The 23927-nt window shown below is 27.0% G+C and overlaps 1 protein-coding gene across 2 annotated transcripts in view; it reads right to left on the reverse strand.

Annotated features, from left to right (window-relative positions):
* The window catches only part of LOC134829646 (calcitonin gene-related peptide type 1 receptor), a 47538-nt gene that overhangs the window by 2663 nt on the left and 20948 nt on the right, over positions 1–23927 (reverse strand). For both annotated transcript variants that reach the window (XM_063842838.1, XM_063842837.1), the window contains exons 2-5: positions 13743–14251; positions 13262–13368; positions 11172–11263; positions 13–369 (exon numbers count right to left, since the gene is read on the reverse strand). In XM_063842838.1, the coding sequence (XP_063698908.1) occupies positions 13–369; positions 11172–11263; positions 13262–13368; positions 13743–13974 (788 nt within the window). In that variant the 5' untranslated portion in view covers positions 13975–14251. The remainder of the gene's footprint in view (positions 1–12; positions 370–11171; positions 11264–13261; positions 13369–13742; positions 14252–23927) is intronic.

Genomic DNA, 23927 nt, shown 5'->3' on the forward strand with positions numbered 1-23927 from the left:
TTAAAAACTCACTGAATCGTGTCTGTATCACTGCCACAAAAATGTCTCAGTACCGCATAAATATTGATCATAACAGCTGGCATCGCCCATCCCGTCACAATGAGCCATTTCACGAGTTTCTTCTCCGAAATGAAGGCAGACACGAGAACTGTGTGCAGGTAAAATCCCTCGCAAAGCATCCACGAATAGTTTGTCAGGAGGAAATAGTGCAAAATGATGTGCAGCAAACGACAATAAGGTCCATTCGTGCTGATGACTTCCGTATCGTTCAACACGGTGCGATACCAAATGAGCCAAAGGGAATTGTTGGCAGCAAAGGACACGAACAAGTTGATGTGTAACGTAATTCTGGCACATTTTAATGATGATCTGAAACGAAAAAAAAGTTGGAATGAGTAATTAAGCATTTTAATTGCTTTTGAATGCGATTTCAATTAAGATCGGAAAAGTTCCTCGAAGAAACTCGTGAAATCAAGACGACATCAATTAAATTTAACTTGTTATCGGTTACTAATGACGATGTTGTTAAATGATTTGTTGTAATTTGATTGTCATAATTAAATAAGAACTTCAGAGGTGAAAGGATAATTTGAAGTCTGAGGTGAAAATGAAGACAAATTATGTTAATTTAATTAAGCTTTGTACGTAAATTGTGGTTTCGCGTTACACTCTGTAAAATTATTTAATATTTCAATTTTTATAGATTTTTTTTTTATTTTGAATCAAATTTTTGGTACAAGTTAAATCAGCAAATTTCGTTAATTCAGCAAATTTTATTTATTCAGCAAATTTCGTTAATTCAGCAAATTTTATTTATTCAGCAAATTTTGATAATTCAGCAAATTTCGTTAATTCAGCAAATTTCATGAATTCAGCAAATTTTGTAAATCCAGCATATTTCGTTAATTCAGCAAATTTTATTTATTCAGCAAATTTTGATAATTCAGCAAATTTCGTTAATTCAGCAAATATTATTTATTCAGCAAATTTTGATAACTCAGCAAATTTCGTTAATTCGAAAAATTTCAATTTTTCAGCAAATTTCATTAATTCAGATAATGAAGAAATTTTTTTTCAATTTATTTTTCATGTTCGCTTATGTTCAGTCGTCCTTTGCATGAATAAACCTTTACAGAAAACGCGTAAACAAAATATCAACAGCTGACAAGAATCCGTTCGTTTGTTCCTAACCAAACGTTTTTCTCCATAAATTCATAGATTTGTGTGGTTTTTCGACTTTTATTCATGTCACATAAAAAAAAATCGTGTGATAAAATAACCGCCACACAAATAAAGCTCTATGAATGAATAAAAAAAATAATATTGTATACAAATAATGACGCTCTACATCTGAGACATTAGACAAGCAGTTTTTGCCTCATTCTTGTGAGAAAAAAAAGTGTAATGTGAGACGTTTGAGTTTCTCAGTTTAATGAATTTGCGAAAAAAAATATTATTCAGCAAGTTTAAAAAAATTTGAAATTATTTTTAAATTCAGCAAATTTCGTATATTCAGCAAATTTTGTATATTCAGCAAATTTTGTATATTCAGCAAATTTTGTATATTCAGCAAATTTTGTATATTCAGCAAATTTCGTATATTCAGCAAATTTTGTATATTCAGCAAATTTTGTATATTCAGCAAATTTTGTATATTCAGCAAATTTTGTATATTCAGCAAATTTTGTATATTCATCAAATTTTGTACATTTCAGTTAACTAAAAGAATTTTGTTAATTCAACTTTAAAAATTTCAGAAATTTGTCAAACTCAGCAAATTTTTTTTAATTCAGCAAATTTTGTAAGTTAACTTTCTCGCAAAATTTTTCAATTTCAAGACACAATTTCTCACAATTCTACTATAATTCTATTTGCGTATACCATAAACCGACAATAGTCCTTTAACGTATTCCATTTTTATTGCAAACCAGTACAGCAGTAGATGAATTCAGCTCAAGTAGCGAGAAAAAAAACGACAAGCGGAAACACAAATCCTCTACATGTGTCAGCTTGCGTTAGATGAGTCAGTTCTCGCTTCGTCCCTCGTCACATTGGATCACTTTATTACTGTGCTTTGCCGTAATGACGCTTCGTTACTTTAATTTTCGCGTGGATTTTCCATGAATCCCAAAAATACTCGGCCAAATTTCATCAAAAATTGATGGAAACTTGATAGTGTTGCTCGTCAAATCCGGTTTTCGTTTCGCGTGATTGAAACATGAACTGGATAAGTTGTGAGAATTGTAAAACTACGGATTCAGTGGATGTAAAAATAAAGAGATTGACATTTTTCTCGCATTTACTATTTATGTTTTTTGGAGATACGTGCGGAAAAAAGGTAAGACGTTTCCATGAAGGATAATCCTAAAAAGGCTTAAATTCAACATTTTTCTTGTAGTTTTGTGATTTTGCGACATGACATCAGCTTGTATCACGTTACAGCTTGTTGTCATCATCCGCCTCGTGTGTGTGTGTCGGAAAAATGCCAAAAGGTAAAAAATTATTTCCAATTTCGCCTCAGTTGGTCCCTCGACGATTCCTGCTCGACATATTTTCGAACGTACTCAAGGTTATTGCTTGACAGTCACTTAAATCATGATGCAAAGTGAGCGGAGAAGACGACAAACTTTTTTCTTCTTTTCTTCTAATTTTCCGAGAGAGAAGTGAATTTGTCCTCAGGCGATGATAACTCGGGTACGAAACATTTTCCAACTCCGGTGTCCCATTGTTTGTTTGCATTTTGCATATTTTATTGATTTATTATCGCATTAAAATATTATTGAACTCCGTGTCGGTGTCACGAATAGTGCAAGATGGCAGCAAAAGGTGTGAAACATAACAAATCACGTTCCCCGAGGAGGATATAAAAATTCCAGCTAATAACGATGGCAATAAAATTTCAATCGATCAGTGACAGAAGCCGTTGCAAAAGGAGACAAAGAAGAAAATTCAAATGAGAAAAAATATTTTTTATTAGCTTTTATGGTGTGGCGTACCTTTGACCTCATAACTAACTCACGAATGACACACAAAACGGGGCAAAAATGGAGAGCAAGAGAAGTGCGGCGTCAATCAAAAATGAGAATGACAGAAATGGAATGCCAGACAGTGTTGCTGCGATGAATATTAAATTCGTGTTCTGACTTGTCTTGCATTTCGTGCGGAGTTAAATTTCGTTTTAATTGAATTTCGTCGTTATCTTTTATTTTAAGGGACATGTGAATGAGAGCAACAGCCCATTAAAACGTCTTGAAAGAAAAAAAAAATGAGAAAATTTACAAAGAACTGAGATGATTAATCACTCTTACTAACGAAAAAATGACAAAAAGTGAAAAAAATCTAAGTAAATGTCGTCAAAGAGGCTCAAAATGATGAATCGATGTAAGCCTTAAAGGCAACTCTCAAAGGTTTTTTTTAGCTTGAATGATTGCAAAAAAAATTTAGAAAGTTTTCATTAGAAAAAAAAAATATCGCATTTTTTTAAAAATACTTATTTTTTTAAACTCAGCAAATTTTATGAATTTAACAAATTTTGTTAGTTCAGAAAATTTTTTGAATTTGGATTTTTTTTTTATGAATTCAGATAATTTTTTGAATTCAGCAAATTTTGTTAATTAAGCGAATTTTGTGAATTTAGCAAATTTTGTTAATTCAGCAAATTTGTTAATTCAGCAAATTTGTTAATTCAGCAAATTTTGTGAATTAAGCAAATTTTGTTAGAATTTAGCAAAATTTTTTTATGAATTCAACAAATTTTGTGAATTTAGCAAATTTTGTTAATTCAGCAAATTTTGTTAATTCAGCAAATTTTGTTAATTCAGCAAATTTTGTTAATTCAGCAAATTTTGTTAATTCAGCAAATTTTGTGAATTTAGCAAATTTTGTTAATTCAGCAAATTTTGTGAATTCAGCAAATTTTGTGAATTAAGCAATTTTTATAAATTCAGAAAATTTAGAATTTAGCAAATTTTGTTAATTTTTTTAATATAAAATATTTAGAAAACTTTTAAAATTCATGAAAATCTGAAAGTTAAAAATATTCAGCAAATTTTGTCTATGCAGCAAGTTTTTAAACTCAGCAAAATTTGTAAATCAAACTTTTTAGCTGAATTAATGATTTTATTCAATTTAAGAATTCAATTCAGCAATCAACGCTCTCAACTCATCATCTAATTAATGACAAAATTTTGACCTCCAGACATAAAAATATTTCATTTTCTTCTCGGAAATGCGGTAAAAAAAAACTTTTAATGATGATAAAGTGCAGTTGTGATCCAATCGTCGCCCATTTGAGTAAAATAAGGGTTGGACAACAGAAAAAGAATAATTACTCGCCATAATTTCGTACATGTCAACGGAGATTATGAGACGACAACCTTTCTGCGAGAGAGAGATGTGTTGACACAAAAAAGCAGCTGCTGGACATTCAGAAATTACATCGACATCAAATTAAGTGCAAATAAACATCTTATGCTCTTTTAATAAACCTTTTTTTTTGCTGCTTATCCAGAAGTCCCTCATGAAATGAAACCAGACAAAAAACTGAATTTACCGGATAAAAATAAAACATAAAACGCTGCCAGGAGACTTTTTACTCCAACAGATGGAAGACTAATAAAGCATTTTTACGACAAACGACGTTGAAAAGAGGAGTGTAAAAAAAAGTTGTTGTCGCATGCTGAAAAGAAGAGGAGACTAAACTAACAATGACATAAAAGATCTCAAGCTTATCATGTTCAACGACAACGAGAAACGACAACATTTTCTGTATTTAAGCATAAAAAAATAAATAAAATTGCGATAAAAATAACGCAAAATAATAATCTGGTTATTGTAAACTTTTTTCATTATTTTTACTTTGATTCTTATTGCTTTATAATTCGTCGGCGAAGAGTACAGAGAAGAGGTTTTAACAAGCGAGGAAGGCCAAAGAGGGAATGTTATTGTCAAAAAAGTTTCTTTGAAAGTTTTTTTTCTTCTCTCAAGTATCATCGTTAAAAGCGAGATAACCAAAGACGAGACGAGATGAGATGAGAGGCGAAAGAAGGACAATTAAAATTACGCTCTATTTGGTAAATTTGTCATTTTATTGCAATTGGCAATTGTTGGGGCTTCTTCTATTGTTGGCAAAATGAGTGACGAGCTTTATTTCAATTTTGTGGTTTCTCTCTCTCATTGTTTGAAATCTAAACATTTACTTGAAATTGTTTACTTTTGTAATTGTTTTGTGTCCTCGTCGTTTTGTCATTGAAACGAGTGTTTCTTGTTATTTCATGTTGTTTTGCGATACGAAAATTTTCACGATATAAATTTTTCGACATTTTTTAAGAACATAAATTTTTAACAACATAATTCATAAAAAAATTAATTTAGATTTTTAAACCATAAAAAATATTATTTTCAATAATTTTTTTTAATTTTTAAAGAAATAATGTTATAAAAAATTATGAACTCAAATATTTCTTAAAAAAAAAATAATTTATTATAAAAATATTTTTTTAAAGATTTTTTAATAAAATTTTTTAAAAAAAATTTTTTCTTATAAAATTATTTTTTTTATTGAAATTTTTTTTTCTTACTGAACTTTGAAAAAAATAATATTTTAATAATTTAAAATTTTAAAATAATACCTAATTAAAAATAATAAAAATTATAATTGAAAATAGTAATTTTATAATAAATTTTATGAAAAAAATTGTGCTAATATTTTTTTTTATATTACAACTTTGTTTTATTATAAAATCTACATATAAAAAATATTTTTATAATAAATTATTTTTTTTTTATTTTTAAAAAAGATTTTTGAGCTCGTAATTTTTACAACATTATTTCATTAAAAATTAATTTAAATTAAAAAAAATTATTGAAAATAATATTTTTATGGTTTAAAAATCTAAATTATTTTTTTTTAAATATTGAAAAATAAATTAATTTTTTTTTTAAATTATCTTGATTTTTGAACTACGAAGCAATAATTCTTTATAATTTAGACAAATATTTGTCAAAAATTGTTTATTTGATCAATTGAAATAAACAATTGGAAAACTTCACAAAACAAAAGTTTTCTGGACATGAAGTTTTTGTTTCACAAAAGTCCTGTTAAAGCTCAAAAAGTTTTAATTAGAACAAAATGTTGCAAAAATTACATTTTACTGTTTCCGGAAGAAAAAAAAATGTCACATCGATACAATGAAAACTTTAAATTTTGCTGTTGAAGCAAAAAATACAACAATTTTGCCTTGAAAATTTAATTTTCTTCTCAAAATAATTGAAAAGTCTTTCTTTGACAAGCATTCGAAAACATGTTCATTTTCTTCAAATAACGAGAAAATTAGTTATTTTGATATCGTCTCATATTAACAAAAAAACTCTCAAGTAATCATAAATTATGATGCGATAAATAGTTCCAAACTTTACCTGTTCATTCACATTTTCTCCTCGTTGCGCCAAAAATATTACGAAGGTAAGTACAACTTTCGATGAAAATTCCTTCGAAAAACGTGACTTGATTAAAAGTGTCTTTGAAACTTTGCTTGAAATCGATAGTTCGAGACGAAAAATCGACATCATCATCCAGCAACAATGTTAACAGAGAGATAACATTAACTAAATTGACTGCATTTGTTGATTGATTGCAAAATGCATTAGTTGCTCATTCCATTAGTGGAAGATTTTTCCTTTGAATAAAATATCGATTACATTCGTCTTCTTCTTCTCCGGTTTTAGTATCTCTCGTTCTCCGTAAAAAAAAGTCGCTTCATCAATCGAAAGCTATCAGTCGAGTAACATTCGTCGTACGATTCAATTTAATGACACACAGAAGGAAATATAAATCGGAAATTTGTTGCTGTTTTAACGATGCGACGTGCCAACAACCGTGATTTGTTGACGTTAAACAGATAACAGAAGAAAATTCGCATGAGAATAAAATTTTTTGATGAAAAGAATTATTGCTGAAAAATTGATTTTTTTATGAACAAAAGTGATGAACGTCGTAAAAATTTGTGGGCGATCAAAAACAGACAAAATAGATGAACGTCAATCAATCAACAGTCCAGAAAATATTTATTCAAGTTCTTCTATTTTATTGAAAACGTGTGAATTTGGTAGATTCCTAAAATAAAACATCGTAAAATATGCAATAAATGTCATTTCCAAAAAAATTTTTAAAGGTATGCAATGAACATAACATTTGAATTTTTGATTTTTCGTGAATTTCTTTGTACTTTTTTTTAATTTTTTTTAAGTCAGAAACCTTCAGAAGTCAAAAACGAACAATTTAGATAAAATTTTGAAGAATTTCGTTTATAAGAATTTTGAGTTAAAACATTTCAAAGTTTGTTTGTACTTGAAATTATTTTTTATGTGAAATTATTTGCATAATTTTAGGCGAGTTTTTTTTTTAATTTTTATTTTATTTAAAAAAAATAAATATTTTTTTTCATTTAATTTTTAATTTTTAATAAAAAAATTAAATTTATTTTAATTAAATTTATTTTAATTTTTTAAGAGAATTTTTCTCAAAAAAAACTCATAAAATTTATACAAAATTGCATTTTCCGGCAAATTTCCAAAATGATATTAAACTTGAAAGAATTTTATGGAATATCCCATTAAAATTTTTGTGTTTATTTGTTCAATCGTAACCAATAACTTACATTTATTGTACATTTATTGCGCGATTTGTGAATAAAATTTAATTATCTGTTTTTTTTTTGTTGAAATCGATGAGAGATTCGCCAAATATTTATTTCGGGAGAAACCTGGATTTCATTTAACAACAAGCATTAATAAATAATGATTTTTTCCAAATTTTTTCTAATTTTTAAACAAAACTAAAAAAAAATTGTAGCTGGAAGCAAATTTATATTAAACACGAAAAGCGTTCCATTCTCATTTGAATAAATTTCTTATAAAAAAACAAACAAACAAGAAGTGACACGATGACACATGCCGCTGTGGATATAATGATAGGTAAACATATTTTCTCTCTCAGTGGCATAAAGTTTTCTTTTCTTCTTTTGTCTCAAAATTTTCTTCTCTCTGCAAAACGTGTCTTTTTCGCGTTTGAGGCAATTCACGCAATTCAACACTTTTGTGGGAAAAAAATCTTTTTAACTTTTTTTTTTATTTTTTTTTTTCAGAAAAGAGTTAAGAAAACGGCATTGATGACAAAAACATGTCTATTCTCATTTAACCTTCTCTCTTTGGGTTTAAAATAAAAAAAATGCAAAGAAAAGGTGAGAAAAAAATGTGACATGACACCATGTTGTGTCGTACGTCGTCTGCTTGTCATTTTCTCTAAAGAAAAATGAAATAAAAAAAAATAAAATAATCATAAAGACAAACAACCGACAAAGGCATAAAAGATTCACACACAGAACGCATAGATTAAACAAAAAATTGACGAGAATTTTTTATCAACATTTTTCGTTTCATTTTTTTTTTATCATGATCATTAAAAAGTATTTAGCAAAAAAAAAGCAGACTGTTATTTTCTTTCGGTTTTATGGTTTTGTGTTGCTCGTGCTTTTTTTTCTCGTTAACAATAACGACAGCAAAACGACAAATGAATAAATTTTTAATACTTGTAAATGATTGAAAAGAAATTCGGGGAGCGTTAATCTGTGAAAGAAAAATTTTAACGTGGATTAGCGAAGGGAAATCATTAAAATATAAGGGAGCAGACAGGTCATTTATGGGGTAATGAACCATCAGTGACAGTAATTTTATGAAAGATTTTTATCTTTTTTTTTTATTAAAAAAATGACTTTTTCATTTATTTTTTTTTTTACTTTTTTGACCTTGAAAAAAATTTTTTATTAAAATTTTGCTCATAAAATGAAATACAAAAATTGTTGTTTAAATAAAAAAAATTAAATAAAAAAAAATTAAATGAAAATTAAATTTAAAAAAAAATTAAAAATTAATGAAATCATTGTTATCAGATTTAAAAAATTAAAATTTTAAAAAAAAAAAAATTAAAAAATTTTTATTTTTGAAAAAAATGAGGGGAAAAATAATATTTTTTTATTTTACGAAAAATTTTAAAAAAAAAATAAAAAAATAAAAAAAATTGAAAAAAAAAAATTAAAAATTACTGAAACATTTTAAAAAAATTAAAATTTTCAATGAACAAAAAATAAAAAATTGATTAAAAAAAAAATAAATTATTAATTTAAATAAAATGCTTAAAAAAAGTTTTATAAATTACTTTAGATTTTTAGTCGAAATTTTTTATCAACTCTTGAGTGTTTTTATTAAAATTCATTCTAAATAAAGTAACTTTCTATCATTTGTTCTATGATTTTCATAAATAATTTCTTTTGAATGGGCAAATAAAATTAAAATTTTAATTTAATTTATCTCAAAGTCTCTTAATTCGCCATTAAAACTCATTCCGTTCATAAATTTCACAAGAAACCTAAAACAAAAAGCAAAAAAATTAGTAACAATTCATTAAAATTGACAATAAAGACTCTTACTACATTCATTATCACTCCATTACCATTTGTTGCAAGAGAGCAAATGTACTCATCAATCATAAAACACGTCATGCCAAACGATTCTAATCTCGCATTTTATTATTTCACGTCGTCGTCGTCTCCGTTGTACTCGTTGCAAGACATAAACAGAGCAATAAATAATAAAATGCAAGTAATTTTAAATGCAAATTTTATTTACAATCTCTTACACATGTTTCGAGCTCTCTTGCGTTTTGTGCCATTACGCGACTTAAAATAAAATTGAAACTAATTATCTTGTCGTACCTACGGATTTTAATTTGTTTCGGTTCATAATTCACAAAATTTTGCTCCTATGAGATTTTTAAAATTCCAACGAAAATCGATTAAAATTAAAATTTTCATGCAAAAGTCTTAATTTTCGATCATTAAGATGCAAATTTATGAATTAAAAGTGACTCTTCTCTCCGCATAAATTGCGAATTGTTGCATGCAAATCAGGCAGTAACGAATTTAAAATGCATACGAGACAGGTGCAATATGCATGTCTTTGATAAAAATTGCGGCGACGGTGCACGAAGTAAATAAATAATTACATTTTGCACAGTAGTCTCGGAGAGAAATAAATCCAAGCCAAAGAGATAAAACGAGCTTTTGTTCCAGTTTTAGCAAACTCGCTTCTGTAAAATTCTGTTTACACAAAACGACACACGCGCGCTTCGGGGCAATTATCCGGATATATAATTACAATTTGTGCCGTTCACTCTCTTTGTAGCCAACATATTGACTCTCTTGTTGGTCGTTTTTTTTTTCAAAAGTAAATTTTATAATCTGCTTACGAGACGTATACAGGAAAATGGCGCAACAGGTGCGACGCAACCATGATGATGATGTTGATTACTTTGTGCAAATTCTCGAACAAAAAGCCTATTAAGCGTCGATTGTTATGAATTTGAGGTTAAAAGCATCACTGAAGGCGATAATGAAGTGACCGATGTGAATTAACGAAAGTGTCAAAATTATCGACAGGTATGTAAAATTACTTTTTTTGAAGCTCGAAATCGAATTTTTAGTAAAAAAAATTCCAAATGTGCAATGGGACAAAATTTTAAAGTTAATTAAAGGAAATTTTTAAAATGTGCATTGGGATCAAAAGTACAAAAATTGCTTTGGGATAAATTTTTGAATATGTATTGGGTCAAAAAATCTAATTTGTCATAGGATAGACATTTTAAAATGTGCATTGGGACAAAATTTTAAAGTAAATTAGAGAATTATTAAAGATCAAAAATTGCTTTGGGATAAATTTTGGAATATGTATTGAGTCAAAAAATCTAATTTGCCATAGGATAGACATTTTATAATGTGCATTGGGGCAATTTTCGATCAAAATTTGAATGTTTGACAAAAATATCGCTTTAGATCTCCCAAAATTTCAAATTTCAATTCTCAGCTCAAACTAATTACTCGAGAATTAACGAATCGAACCATTTGGAATCACAAAAAGGTGTAAATTGATGGATTTCCATTAACATCGTCATCGTTCATGTCACATCTTTTGTGTACATTCATGTCAAACACGAGACACGAACACCTTTTGATGTGGCTTTCGACCATTTGTTAGCTTTTAATGCGTTTGCATAAAATTTTGTTAATTACTTCAATATCTATCAAATCGAATATTAACAAAATTTTGTACATACTCACCTAAAATAGAACAATATTCCTAATGATATCAGAATGGCAATTAGTGATATTGAGTATCCAGTTTCGTAGATAAGTGTTACTTGACGCCTCCACTGAAAGTAAAAAAAAAAATAAAATAATTAGTTATGAGCACTCCTTAAAAAGAACTCTCGAAAAAAAACAATTTTGTATCAATATTGGCTGAAATTTAACGAAATTAGACGAAAACCCCTCTTGAACTCGTCGAACAATTCTCAAATTCTCTCGAAATTCAATCCAATAATTCCGGTCAAAGCTCGTTATGTTTGCTGTTAAGTATAAATATTTACTCTGATAATTATTACATATTTGAATTTATTTGTATTTCTCTATATTACTGAGCATTAAAACAACATTTCGACCATAATTATATCGTAATGACTTTTGTATATACGACTCAAATTGGAATGAGAGGACAAAATAAAATCAAATTAATGAACTTGGTCGATTATCTCCGAAATTTGCTCCAATACCCATTAAATTACACAATTTTGGTCGTAAAATCTGTTGTTTTTTTCTCTCTCCCATCAACACCAAACATGCAAGCGAAAATGTTTAAATAACGGGAAAAAGTTAATGATACTCAATATTGATTTTTATCACGCCAACAAAATTTAATTATTTTCAGAATTAAAAAAAAAATAAGCCGATCATATCGAGTCAATTGTCATTTTCAATTCGATCGAACAATCGAATGAGTGACACAAAAAAGTTATTAAATTATTGCAGAACAGTCAATATTTTCTATTTATAAATATTTGTAAGTGAAAAAGTAGAGCGAATTACGAAATGTTATATGAAACGAATAAAACGAAAGGATAAGCCGAGAAAACTATTTTATTATATGGTAGAAGATTAAAAATGTAGCATGGCTACTCTGCGAATGTTGTGTACTTTGTCATAACCACAATATTGGTATTGAACGTGAAAAGAAGGAAAATTGCAGAAATAGTTTTCGATATGTCGAGCAAGATGTGAAAATTGCACCGTTTTAAACTGAAACTGATGTGAAGTTTGCACTGAATGATTTCTTAAGTAAGATACTGATCAAATGTAAGTATTTTTGACATAAAAGCATTTTTGTTTAAAAATTTTTAATTTTTTTTTTTAGTTTCAACAAAAGTCAAAAATCATTATTTTCTTTCACTTAATGACTCTTTGGACTTCACAACTTTATACGCCTTACTTTACGATTTTCCATATTTCAGGTAAAAAAAAACTTCTATTAAAGTACGTAAAGCAATAAGTGAAAGTGTTGAAGAATGTATTACATACTTTTACTTACAAAGTAAATGCCATCAAACTGTTAGAAACCGTCATCAAGAAACTAAAAAAAAACAATAGGACAAATCCAGAAAAAAGTCTGCCCGTATTGCGGATTAGATAAAGATCAGCATAGGAGCAACATTTGCACAGTACCATTTAGGATCGGTTAGATAACGCCACGAGGATATTTTTCTGACGAATCGTTTGCCAAATCAATCCGTTCATTGAAATTTCCGGTTTTAACTGAGCCTAAATAGTGCAGGGCTGCAAAATTTGCCTTAAAAACATTAAAACGTTTATAAAGTTTATAAAAAAATTGTAATAAGCTCGGACAAATTGCTTTTGAAGAAATTGAAAATGTTCATAACTAAATGTAACAATTTCATTTAATATTAATTAATTTCATCATCATTGCGATATCATATGGTTTACATTTTTTTTTATTAAAAATCTTAAAATTAATAATTTCACTAATATAAATTTTTAAAATCAGATCTTTGTTCATCGATCAAGTGCAAACTTCACACTCATCTCATACAAAACGTTCGAAAAAAAAAAGAGAAAAACTTTTCCAAGTTCAAACGAACATGACTTTTTTCAATGGCATATCAATTTTTAATGAAAACATCCCAATCAACCCGAGCTTTATTATTTAATATTTGCTGCCTGCCTTTATTCATTGACGCAAAATAACTTTAATTCAATTAACTTTTCTATCCTTTTCATTTTCAATATGAAATTTTCCTTATTTTCTCTCTTCAGAGGAAATGAATATTTCATGTTGAAAAAAAAGAAGAAGAACTTACCTCAAATTCGTCGACATTAACGCAGGTTGTGTAGTTGGACCATGTTTTATTAGTTGATGGATGTCTGAACCATTCGCCATCTGGTTCGCAGTATTTGTGTGCAAAGCCTAAAGGTAAAAAGAAAAGAAAATTATTTTTTTTTGTTTTGTATTTACACATGTCCTTTTAAATGTGACACTCGCATGGAAACAGTAAAAAAAAATAATAACATCATAAAAAAGACAAAAAGGTACACAACCTCTTCTTATTTTTAGAAAATTTGGTAAAAAAATGGTATTTCAACGAAAAACGCGCAAAAAGAGAATACAAAAAAAAAACTCATAAAGGTACTTCGGCAAAGATTAATGTTTGTCATTCTCGGAATCGCGTCATGTGTTTCTGTCGACTTGCGTTTTTTGCGTCATAAATTGAGTCGATCCAACAACAAGTGTCTCCCAAACGTGGCATTAAATGTGATTTATCGTGGATTTCAGGTACTTACGTGCTACATCGAAGCCCGCAATGAAGTCGGGGCACGGAAGAAAGGCATATTCGTCGGCTTGAGTATCGGGCCAGCAAAGCCATCCATCCCACGTGCCTTTGCAGTAAGGTAACGTCTTATCGATGGGTTTTTCGTATTCCGTGAGAATGTTGTGCAACGAGTCGTTACACTCGACGCGGCGCTGCTCGATGAGATCTACCGTCGGATCTGTCGTCGAAGATGCCGGAAGCATTTTTTGCTGCTGTAACTGCTGTAGATTTCACGAGAAACGAGAGAAACAGTCTAACAATGATAATTGAATTGATTGAAAATTGTAATTGAGTCTTCAGAAAGTCTCGCGTGTATGGCTTTGCATTGTTGTTGACGTTGTTATGCGAAAGTTATTTAAATTTTCTCTCACTCGAGTGACAACTGACATTTCTCGTGTCGCAGATTCGCGTTTCTATTGAACTTGTTTCCCGCATAACGACTGAAATGCGAACGACGAAACTAATTCCTAACGAATTTTCCTGAAAAGAGACAAAAAATATTCGATATGTGAGAAAATTTTTGCAAATAATATTTTTTTTTTCAAAAAAAAAAAAAAAAAATAAATAAATAATATGCAACGAATGAACGCAAAAGTAATTTATTTTGCTGTCTCTGTTACTTTTCGAAACAGTATCGCAGCAGCTTTATGCAAAAATTATTGAACTGGAAAGGAAAAATTTTTCAATAAATCGAGAGAGATGCACAAAAGAACGTCATAATGTATCAGAAAATATTCATCGCCTGAGAGAACAAAGATTCGTTGCGAAAGAACAGATTACAAAGTTCGGTCAATGTAATTCTTTTCTGATAAAAATACCATGAGGAACAATTTTAATTTAAGTTTTGTGTGTCACTGGAAGATGAACGAATTGTTCAAAAATTGCAAAAAATCAATTTTCTCTTGTAATCCCGAAGTTTATCTCACAAAAACATGCATTTGATTGAATTTTCTTGAATTAAGTTTTAAATTATTTTCAATCTAAGGAAGAAAATTTTTGGATTCAGTGCATCAGAAAGAGTTTGTGGTCTAAAAATAGTATTAAATTCGAACTATTTATCGATTTTTTGATACACTCTTACATTTTTGCACTTTTCGTTTTTTTAGTAATTTTCTGTCCAATGAAAGGGGATTACAATTTTTGGGAATTTTTAATCCCGAGAATTTTTTGTGAATTTTCGCATATCAAAATTATAAGAAATTAAAAATTAAATAAAAAATTAAATTAAAAAAAAAAATTAATTAAATAAAAAAAATAAAATATGAAAAAATGAAATAAATTTTGTCAAAAAAAAATTTTTTTTAAAGTTCAAAAATTAAAAAAAAATTCTAAAAATTTAAAATAAATTTTTGAAAATATTTAATAATATTTTTTTAACAAAAAAAATTGAAAAAAATTAAAATTATTGAAAAAAAATTATTTTGAAAAAAAATTTTCGTTGCTCGAGAAAAAATCTCGAAAAAATTGGAATCCCTTTCTCAACAAAACTTTACAATACAAAAACTTTTCAACATTTTTTTTTCTGTTCTTCTACTCCAATAATCTGATTCATTAAACTGATGTTTCAATTCAATGTCGTCGCTTTTGACACCATTTCGCCGCTCCGATCGAACATCCGTTCAATTGTGTGTGAAAATTAAATTGAAGTGAATTCCTGACGAAGTGACGGAGAAAATTGCATTAAATTGCAGGAGCATTTACTCAACATTTGCTGCTTTTCTTTGAACTTGCAACTCTGGTCGATGCTTGTTTTTAATCGCATTAAGTGCAAGGCAGTAATAAAATATTGTGGGAAAAACTTTACTCGTACGAGCATGGCAATTACGGGAATTTGCCTGAAAACAACTTTGATTGGGAGTTATTGATACACATGTTGTTGGTTTGAGTGTCTATTTGGCTTTGAGGTTAATTAAAACTTTATTATGAGAGAAATTTTAACTCGAAATTCCCAAACACCCCGAATTTTAATTCAATTTTTGACTTAATTGAACCTTTTTCACTTCAACTCTCATCAATTTATTCGCAGAAAATCACTTTTTAAATTAAAAAATTAATGATTTATCACTTTTTTGCCAGTTTTGTCCCTTTTCGAGTGATTTTTCTTTGAAAACATGTTATGTCAATCCATCAGAGCTCTTCAAAAGTTCATCAATAAAACATCCGATTCTGCTTTTGACGTAAATTTTGATTTATATCTGTCATGAATAACAATGCCATAGAGAAATTTAATTGATTTTGCGTTGTTTCTGGTTTGAAATAAAATATTCCGCTCCCTTTCCTCCATTTTTCCAACGATAAATGTTTAATATTCGGGCAAAAATTCAAGGACAAAATTAGAATTCCGGACTAAACGTAATATTTTTGACATTTTTATTCAAATGTTGGCTAATTAAAATTCAAAACGTAATCTGTTTACAGAAAATTATTACATAAATGTGGCATAAATGGCAAAAACTGAGGGAAAAACTTTTTCTTTTCCTTTTCTTATGCTGTTGAATTGAAAGAAATCTCGATAATATTAAAGAAAACTTCATATTTGTTCAATTTAAAGGCATTTTAGGGATTAAAACGATGAAATCAGGTCAGATTCGATTAATCCTTAAAATTATTTCAACATCTGTACGTGACAATTTGTGTTTTTCCAATACAAATTAAAGTAATATCAATATCAAAGTAAAAAAAAAATCAAAGCGAATTTTTAAAGAGATCTTTTTAACCGTTGGTGTAAAAACAAAATAATATTCATTAAAAATTCATTTTAGGTACCTTTTTCGTCATTATCATAAAAAAATAAATGTACAAAAAAAAATCAAGAGAAAAAGGTCTCACCACAGGAAAATTTCACCTTTACATTTATTGTCTTTATCAAATTACGCGTTTTTATTATATTTTTTTTTGTTTATATGCCGGATTAATTACCACACTTCTGTGTATTATTTTGTTTTTATTATTATTTTAATGTTAACGGTACAAAAAAAAAGTATTTAATTTCAGGTAATTATTTTTATTATTTTTAACAATTTTTTTAAGGCTGATACGAAAACTAATTTTATTTAATTAGAATAATTTTTATTTAATTAAATAATTTTTAATTTTTTAAAATTTATTTTTATTTTTTTTTTAATTATTTGAATTTATTATTTTATCTAAAAAAAGAAAATAAAATTATATGAATTGAATTAGCAAAAAGCGATTCTCAAATTTTTGTAACGGAAATTTATTTGAATTGAAATTTATGAATTTTTAATTAAATTTATTTAATTATTTTAAATAAAAAAATAAATTTATAGTTTTATTGTGAATTTAATTAAATTAATTTATTTTTTATTTAATTTAATTTAATTAAAAATTCATAAATTTCAATTCAAATAAATTTCCGTTACAAAAATTTGAGAATCGCTTTTTGCTAATTCAATTCATATAATTTTATTTAATTTTTTTTTTTAATAAATTTATTTTATTTTAACAAAAAATGAAACATTTTTCCTCAACGCATCGACCTTTTTTTATAAATTTCATATTTTTAATGTTTATTGTTACTTTTTGGTATTATTTTAATGATGATTTATACGGAAATCATAAAATAAATGTTCATGATAATTATCAAATAAAATAAAGCTTAAAAATTTTTTGTTTGGTTTCGAGTTGTTTACACAGCAAAATCAACAAAAAGGGCGTGTGTGAGACTTTTTCATATTAAAATATTTTTATATATTTTTTTTAATATTAAAAATACATAAAAAAGGATTCATCCCAACCGACAAAAACAAGAAAAAGGGATTATTCAGAGGTCACTTACTTCTTCGTTTGTTATTTATTTTATTGCGTTTTTGATGAAAAATCAGGATTTTTTTTTGTGAAATTGAATTATTTTTTTTCAGCCAATAGACAAATATTGAAAATTCGATGAACCAAAGGCAAAAAATTGTTCTTATAGCGAAATAGAAATTGAAACTGTCTGAAGGAAGTCACGGATAAATTGGATTATCTCCATCTCATCAATCCGCTACGAGGCTTAAAGTTCATTCCCAGAATTAAAACAAAAATTTTTTTGGAGCTTGAGGAAAAAGGGAGATGCGCCTGTTTCTGTGTAAAAACGCAGAACAAAAAAAGGAAAGCAAACATGAAATTAAACTGTCATATCAACGTCAACCGCAAACAAAGTCGTTACCGTGTCGTATCGTAAGATATGAAAGAGAAAAGACAAAAAGGTTCTTTTTTTGTCTCTTTATTAAGAAATTCACTGAATTATTATCGAATAATGGAAATAAATCAATTTCAAATTTATTCAGACATTTCGTCAATGAACTGATTTTGCTGATAGCGACATCGAAACAAAAAAAGATTGATTGACGAAATCTATTAATATTTTTTTTTTCAATTTTACCCCCCAAGTTTTGTTATTTTTTGTTTGTTTTTTTTAGCATCCAAGGTCAAGGAGTTTATTAATTATTCATCGACTTATTCTGGGAACGTTGCAACTTTTAATAGAACAATAACACAAAAAAAAAACAACAAAAGAAAAACACGAAGAAAGCGCTTTAATGGAGAGCGAACTTTTGTTAAGCAAAAATTAATCTCGCTTAATAAAACATTCACACAAATTGCTTCGTTCCTCGGAAAAGTCAAATCAAACTGAATTTAGCGAAAGAAGAATGGAATGAAAGAAAAGAATTGTAACAAACTGTGGCAGAAAAGAGAGTCGGAGTAATTATTCTAATAATAAAAGTCATTAGTGAGATGAAACTCAGACAGCAATTATTTAACATACTGAACGACGACATGCGAAGCACTCCTTCATAACAAAACAAAACAAGAAAAAAATGTGGAAGAAAAGGAACGACAAAGTTTTGTTTCTTTTAAATATTTATAAGAAACTTTCGCAAGATACTAAAAAAAGGAGTTTTTATACTTTACTGCTTTTGTGAAGGATTAAATTGCTTGAAAGGTAAGAAAAAGTCGAAATTTTAATAGTTTTTTTCATTAAAATATTAAGTTTTTGTCAATAAGTCAAGTAGTAGATGCAAATAAAAATTGATTTTCAAACGATAAAAATTTAATGAAGAATAAATTTTCAATTTTTGACATTTTTCATTAATGTCAATGAATAAAAAATCGAAAGTTATCTGATAAAATTATTTTTAGTAAATTCAAAGAAAAAAAATTTAATTAAAAATTCATAAATTTTTATTCAAATAAATTTTCGTTAAAAATTTTGAAAATCGCTTTTTGCTAATTCAATTCATTTAATTTTTTTATATAATTTTAATTAAATTTTTTTAAATGAATTTTATTTAAATTTTTTTAAAAAAAATTTATTTCTAAATAAAAGAGCCCTCTGACAAATTTTTATCCATTTGGAGCAAGATTTGACAAAAATTGCTTTGACACAGTTTTTGACATAGTTTTTCTCTTGATTTAGTTTTCAAAATAAAACTATGTCAAAGAAAAAATTTTTTTTCAGTTTCAATTTTTTGGCATTTTTTGGCAGTTTTAAGTTATAAAATGCATAAAAATGATAAATTAGAGCCCTCTGACAAATTTTTATCCATTTGGAGCAAGATTTGACAAAAATTGCTTTGACACAGTTTTTGACATAGTTTTTGACACAGTTTTTGTCTTGATTTAGTTTTTAAAATAAAACTATGTCAAAGAAAAAAATTTTTTTCAGTTTCAATTTTTTGGCAGTTTTGAGTTATAAAATGAATAAAAATGATAAATTAGAGCCCTCTGACAAATTTTTATCCATTTGGAGCAAGATTTGACAAAAATTGCTTTGACACAGTTTTTGACACAGTTTTTACATAGTTTTTCTCTTGATTTAGTTTTCAAAATAAAACTGTGTCAAAGAAAAAAATTTTTTTCAGTTTCAATTTTTTGGCAGTTTTGAGTTATAAAATGATTAAAAATGATAAATTAGAGCCCTCTGACAAATTTTTATCCATTTGGAGCAAGATTTGACAAAAATTGCTTTTGCTTTGACACAGTTTTTGACACAGTTTTTGACATAGTTTTTTTTCTCTTGATTTAGTTTTTAAAATAAAACTATGTCAAAGAAAAAAATTTTTTTCAGTTTCAATTTTTTGGCAGTTTTGAGTTATAAAATGATTAAAAATGATAAATTAGAGCCCTCTGACAAATTTTTATCCATTTGGAGCAAGATTTGACAAAAATGTTTTTGACACAGTTTTTGACATAGTTTTTCTCTTGATTTAGTTTTCAAAATAAAACTATGTCAAAGAAAAAATTTTTTTTCAGTTTCAATTTTTTGGCAGTTTTGAGTTATAAAATGAATAAAAATGATAAATTAGAGCCCTCTGACAAATTTTTATCCATTTGGAGCAAGATTTGACAAAAATTGCTTTGACACAGTTTTTGACACAGTTTTTGACATAGTTTTTCTCTTGATTTAGTTTTCAAAATAAAACTATGTCAAAGAATTTTTTTTTTTCAGTTTCAATTTTTTGGCAGTTTTGAGTTATAAAATGCATAAAAATGATAAATTAGAGCCCTCTGACAAATTTTTATCCATTTGGAGCAAGATTTGACAAAAATTGCTTTGACACAGTTTTTGACACAGTTTTTGACATAGTTTTTTCTTGATTTAGTTTTCAAAATAAAACTATGTCAAAGAAAAAAATTTTTTTCAGTTTCAATTTTTTGGCAGTTTTGAGTTATAAAATGAATAAATATGATAAATTAGAGCCCTCTGACAAATTTTTATCCATTTGGAGCAAGATTTGACAAAAATTGCTTTGACACAGTTTTTGACACAGTTTTTGACATAGTTTTTGTCTTGATTTAGTTTTCAAAATAAAACTATGTCAAAGAAAAATTTTTTTTTCAGTTTCAATTTTTTGGCAGTTTTGAGTTATAAAATGCATAAAAATGATAAATTTTATTTTTTTAAAGGTATTTTATTTTTTTTTTGTTTTGTAAAATGAAACATTTTTCCTTAAAGTTCCGACCTTTTTTTAAATTTCATATTTTAAATGTTTATTGTTGATTAAAAATCAAACTTCATGCCAAAAATATTCTTTAAAAATTATTTTTAGTAAATTGAAGTAATAAAATTTCAAACAGAAACACAAAAAAAATCTAAAATAATGAAAAATTCTTATGAAACATGAAAATTTTCTTGTAATAAGAACAAATTTCCCATGCAAATAATAAGAATATTTCACCCTAAATTTAACTTCATAACTCATAAAATTAGGTCAAATTCCTTCCAAAAGAATTCCCTTATCAAGCTCCTTGCAAGAAAACCAGAAACCGTTATTCCATTGAAATAATTGACGCTAATTAGACGGTAAATAAATTAAATTGCTAATTAAATAAATACCTGACTGCTCATTTTTTGCACTCTTTCACGCTCGTTCAAACAACTGTCGACTTGTCGTGTTTTTGTCTTGTCTTTGCTTGTCTCGCCTCCGACGCAATAATAATCGCAAAGCAACTTTTATTTGTTCAACAAATTTGCATGATGAGGCTCACAGACAGCGAAACGAAAGATGCCATAAAGTGTGCGGATTATCTACTCAACTCTCGTTGCGCAGCAAAAAAAAAGTTTTTAAATAGATCGCATTTGATATATTAGCTAAATATTGTTATTAGAGTGAACAAAAAGTGAAAAATTACGAAAAAAGTGAAGGAAAAATGAAAAAAAGGAATGGAGGCACTCTAATGAGTGAAAATTTTGTAAAATACAACAAAGACAGTTTTCTAATCTAATCTAAATAAATTATTTGTTGAGATATATTACACTGAAGGAAAGCATATTACTTGCTAATTCTATTATTAGCTCAACCCAGAATGAAAGTGAGTGAGTGACAAGACAGTTTTTGAATAACAGACAGATGGAGTACTGAAATTTCGTTCATTTTTTACATTTTTAAGGAATTTTCTCATAGAAAATTTTTTAAATTTCAGGTATTGATTTAAAATATTTTTAATTTCTTTTTAAATTTTCAATAATTTTCTTCATTTATTTAATTCCTTAATTTTTTTTTTTGGATATATTTTTTTTTTATTTTTAATTTTTTTTAAATTTTCTTCAAACACTTTATTAAAAAACTTTTTTTAAATTAAAAAAATTAAATTTAAAAAAAAAATAAAAAATAAAATAAATTTTTCAATTATAATTTATTAAAATAATTTTATTAATTTTTTTTTCTTTATTTTCAGATTAAAAATTGAAGAATTTTCCAAATTTCATTCATAAAAAAGTTAAAACTGCAGAAAATCTTTTACGCAACATTTTTCTAAAATGGAAAATTTTTTGTTTTCACTTTTCCTTTCACTCTCACAAAACAATTGACGCCTCTGCACACCGACAACGTAACAATTCATTAAAAATGTAGGCAACGTACCGTACTTATTTTATATTTTTATTGCAACAATAGACTCGAGAATTTCTCCCCGTTAAAAATGAAATATGGCGCACTGCAACTCGTTAGATGAAGTCTTATTGTTGAAAATTATCGTCGTCGCTTTGTGCACCTTTCCACGAGCTTCCTTCGTGTTTTTTCACGAAAGGAAAAGGAAAATGAACGGAAACGCATTTGCACAATATTTTAATTAAAAATTTCAGTAACATGAGCACTTTTGTTACAAGTTTGTTGCCGTTTTTTTTTAATTGTAACTAGCTGTAACGATGATGATGTTGTTGACAGACGACGTGGGAATTTAATTGAGTTGGCAATCTAAACAATTTTTTATTAATTTTTTTTTTCTCTAAAGGAAAGGTAAGTTTTTGTTCGTGATTTTGAAGTAAATTCAATAAAAATTAAGATTTTTTAAAAATTAATTTTAAGTTATTGCCATGTTTAATTTTTTAAGAAAAATTAAAATCTATCAAAGAAAAAAATTAAAAAATTTCAATTAATTCAAACCAAGCAAAAATTTAACAAATAAAAATTTAAAAAAAGATTAAAAAAAAAAATAAAATTAAAAAAAGTAAAAATTAATAAAAAAAAAAAAAAAGTAAAAATTAAAAAAAAAAAATTAAAATAAAAAAAGTAAAAAAATTAAAAAAAAATTAAAATTAAAAAAAATTAAAATTTAAAAAATTAATTTTAAAAATTAAAAAAAAAAAAAATAAAATTAAAAAAATTAAATAAAATGAAAAAAAAAAATTAAAATTAAAAAAAAAAAAATAAAAAAAAAAAAAAAAAAAAATTAAAATTAAAAAAAAAATTAAAAAAAAAATTGAAAAAAAATTTCTTCTTTCTACTTCAAATTCTTAAGAATTTTTTTTCAAAGAAATCGATAAATGCAATATATTTCGCAACTTCTTTCAACATACGTCAACTTTTTTCATTAAACTTTAAAAATAACTCATTGTTTACCTTTTTTCGCCCATTTACGTCGACACTTCATTCATAAATTAAATAAAAATCGATTTAAAAAAAAACTTTCAATATATTGCTCCATTTTTTGCGTGAAAATTACACACTCACACAAATATTTGCCGCGCGCGCGATTTTTAATAACACAACTCCATAAATTTGTAATTTCACATGCGACGGGTTTTGGCATGTTATAAAGAATCAAATTTCAGCACGAATGAACATGCCTTGATTTCCAATTCAAATTGTTTCTGAAGTTTTCCAAAAGGAGAAAGAAAATCTTGTGACACACTGACTCGACTTTCTCTCATCTGACTACTTATTTGAGCACGTTACGGTTATTGCATGTTATTAAATTTTATGATGGAATTATCGGAGAGCACAAACAACGTAAATACGAACAAATAAAGTGAGTGCAGTTACATTTGTTGGCAATTTTTCCGCACACAATCTGGTTATTTATGGACTTTTATTTAGACGACGACGCGATTATTTGAGAAAAAAAACCAACGAGAGATAATATTGAGACTTTATAAAAATTGAATTTTACAGAAAAAAATTTCCCTCGAGGGAGTTTCGTGCAAAACTTTTTTTCAAAAAAAAAAAACAAGAAATCCTTGACCACAAAGTTTATTTTTTGCACGAGACGGAAGAAAGTTGCAAGAAACAATTTTTTTGTAATTCAGAAAATCTTTTTACCTGAAATTTTATGTGAAAGGCGTGCCGAGGCAAGACAACGATGCGAGGTAATTTCTTATAAAAATGCACAAAGAACACTTTTAATGTATACAAAACGCACTCATGCATTT

The sequence above is a fragment of the Culicoides brevitarsis genome, chromosome 2 (genome assembly GCF_036172545.1).
Source record: "Culicoides brevitarsis isolate CSIRO-B50_1 chromosome 2, AGI_CSIRO_Cbre_v1, whole genome shotgun sequence".
Classification (NCBI taxonomy): Eukaryota; Metazoa; Arthropoda; class Insecta; order Diptera; family Ceratopogonidae; genus Culicoides; species Culicoides brevitarsis.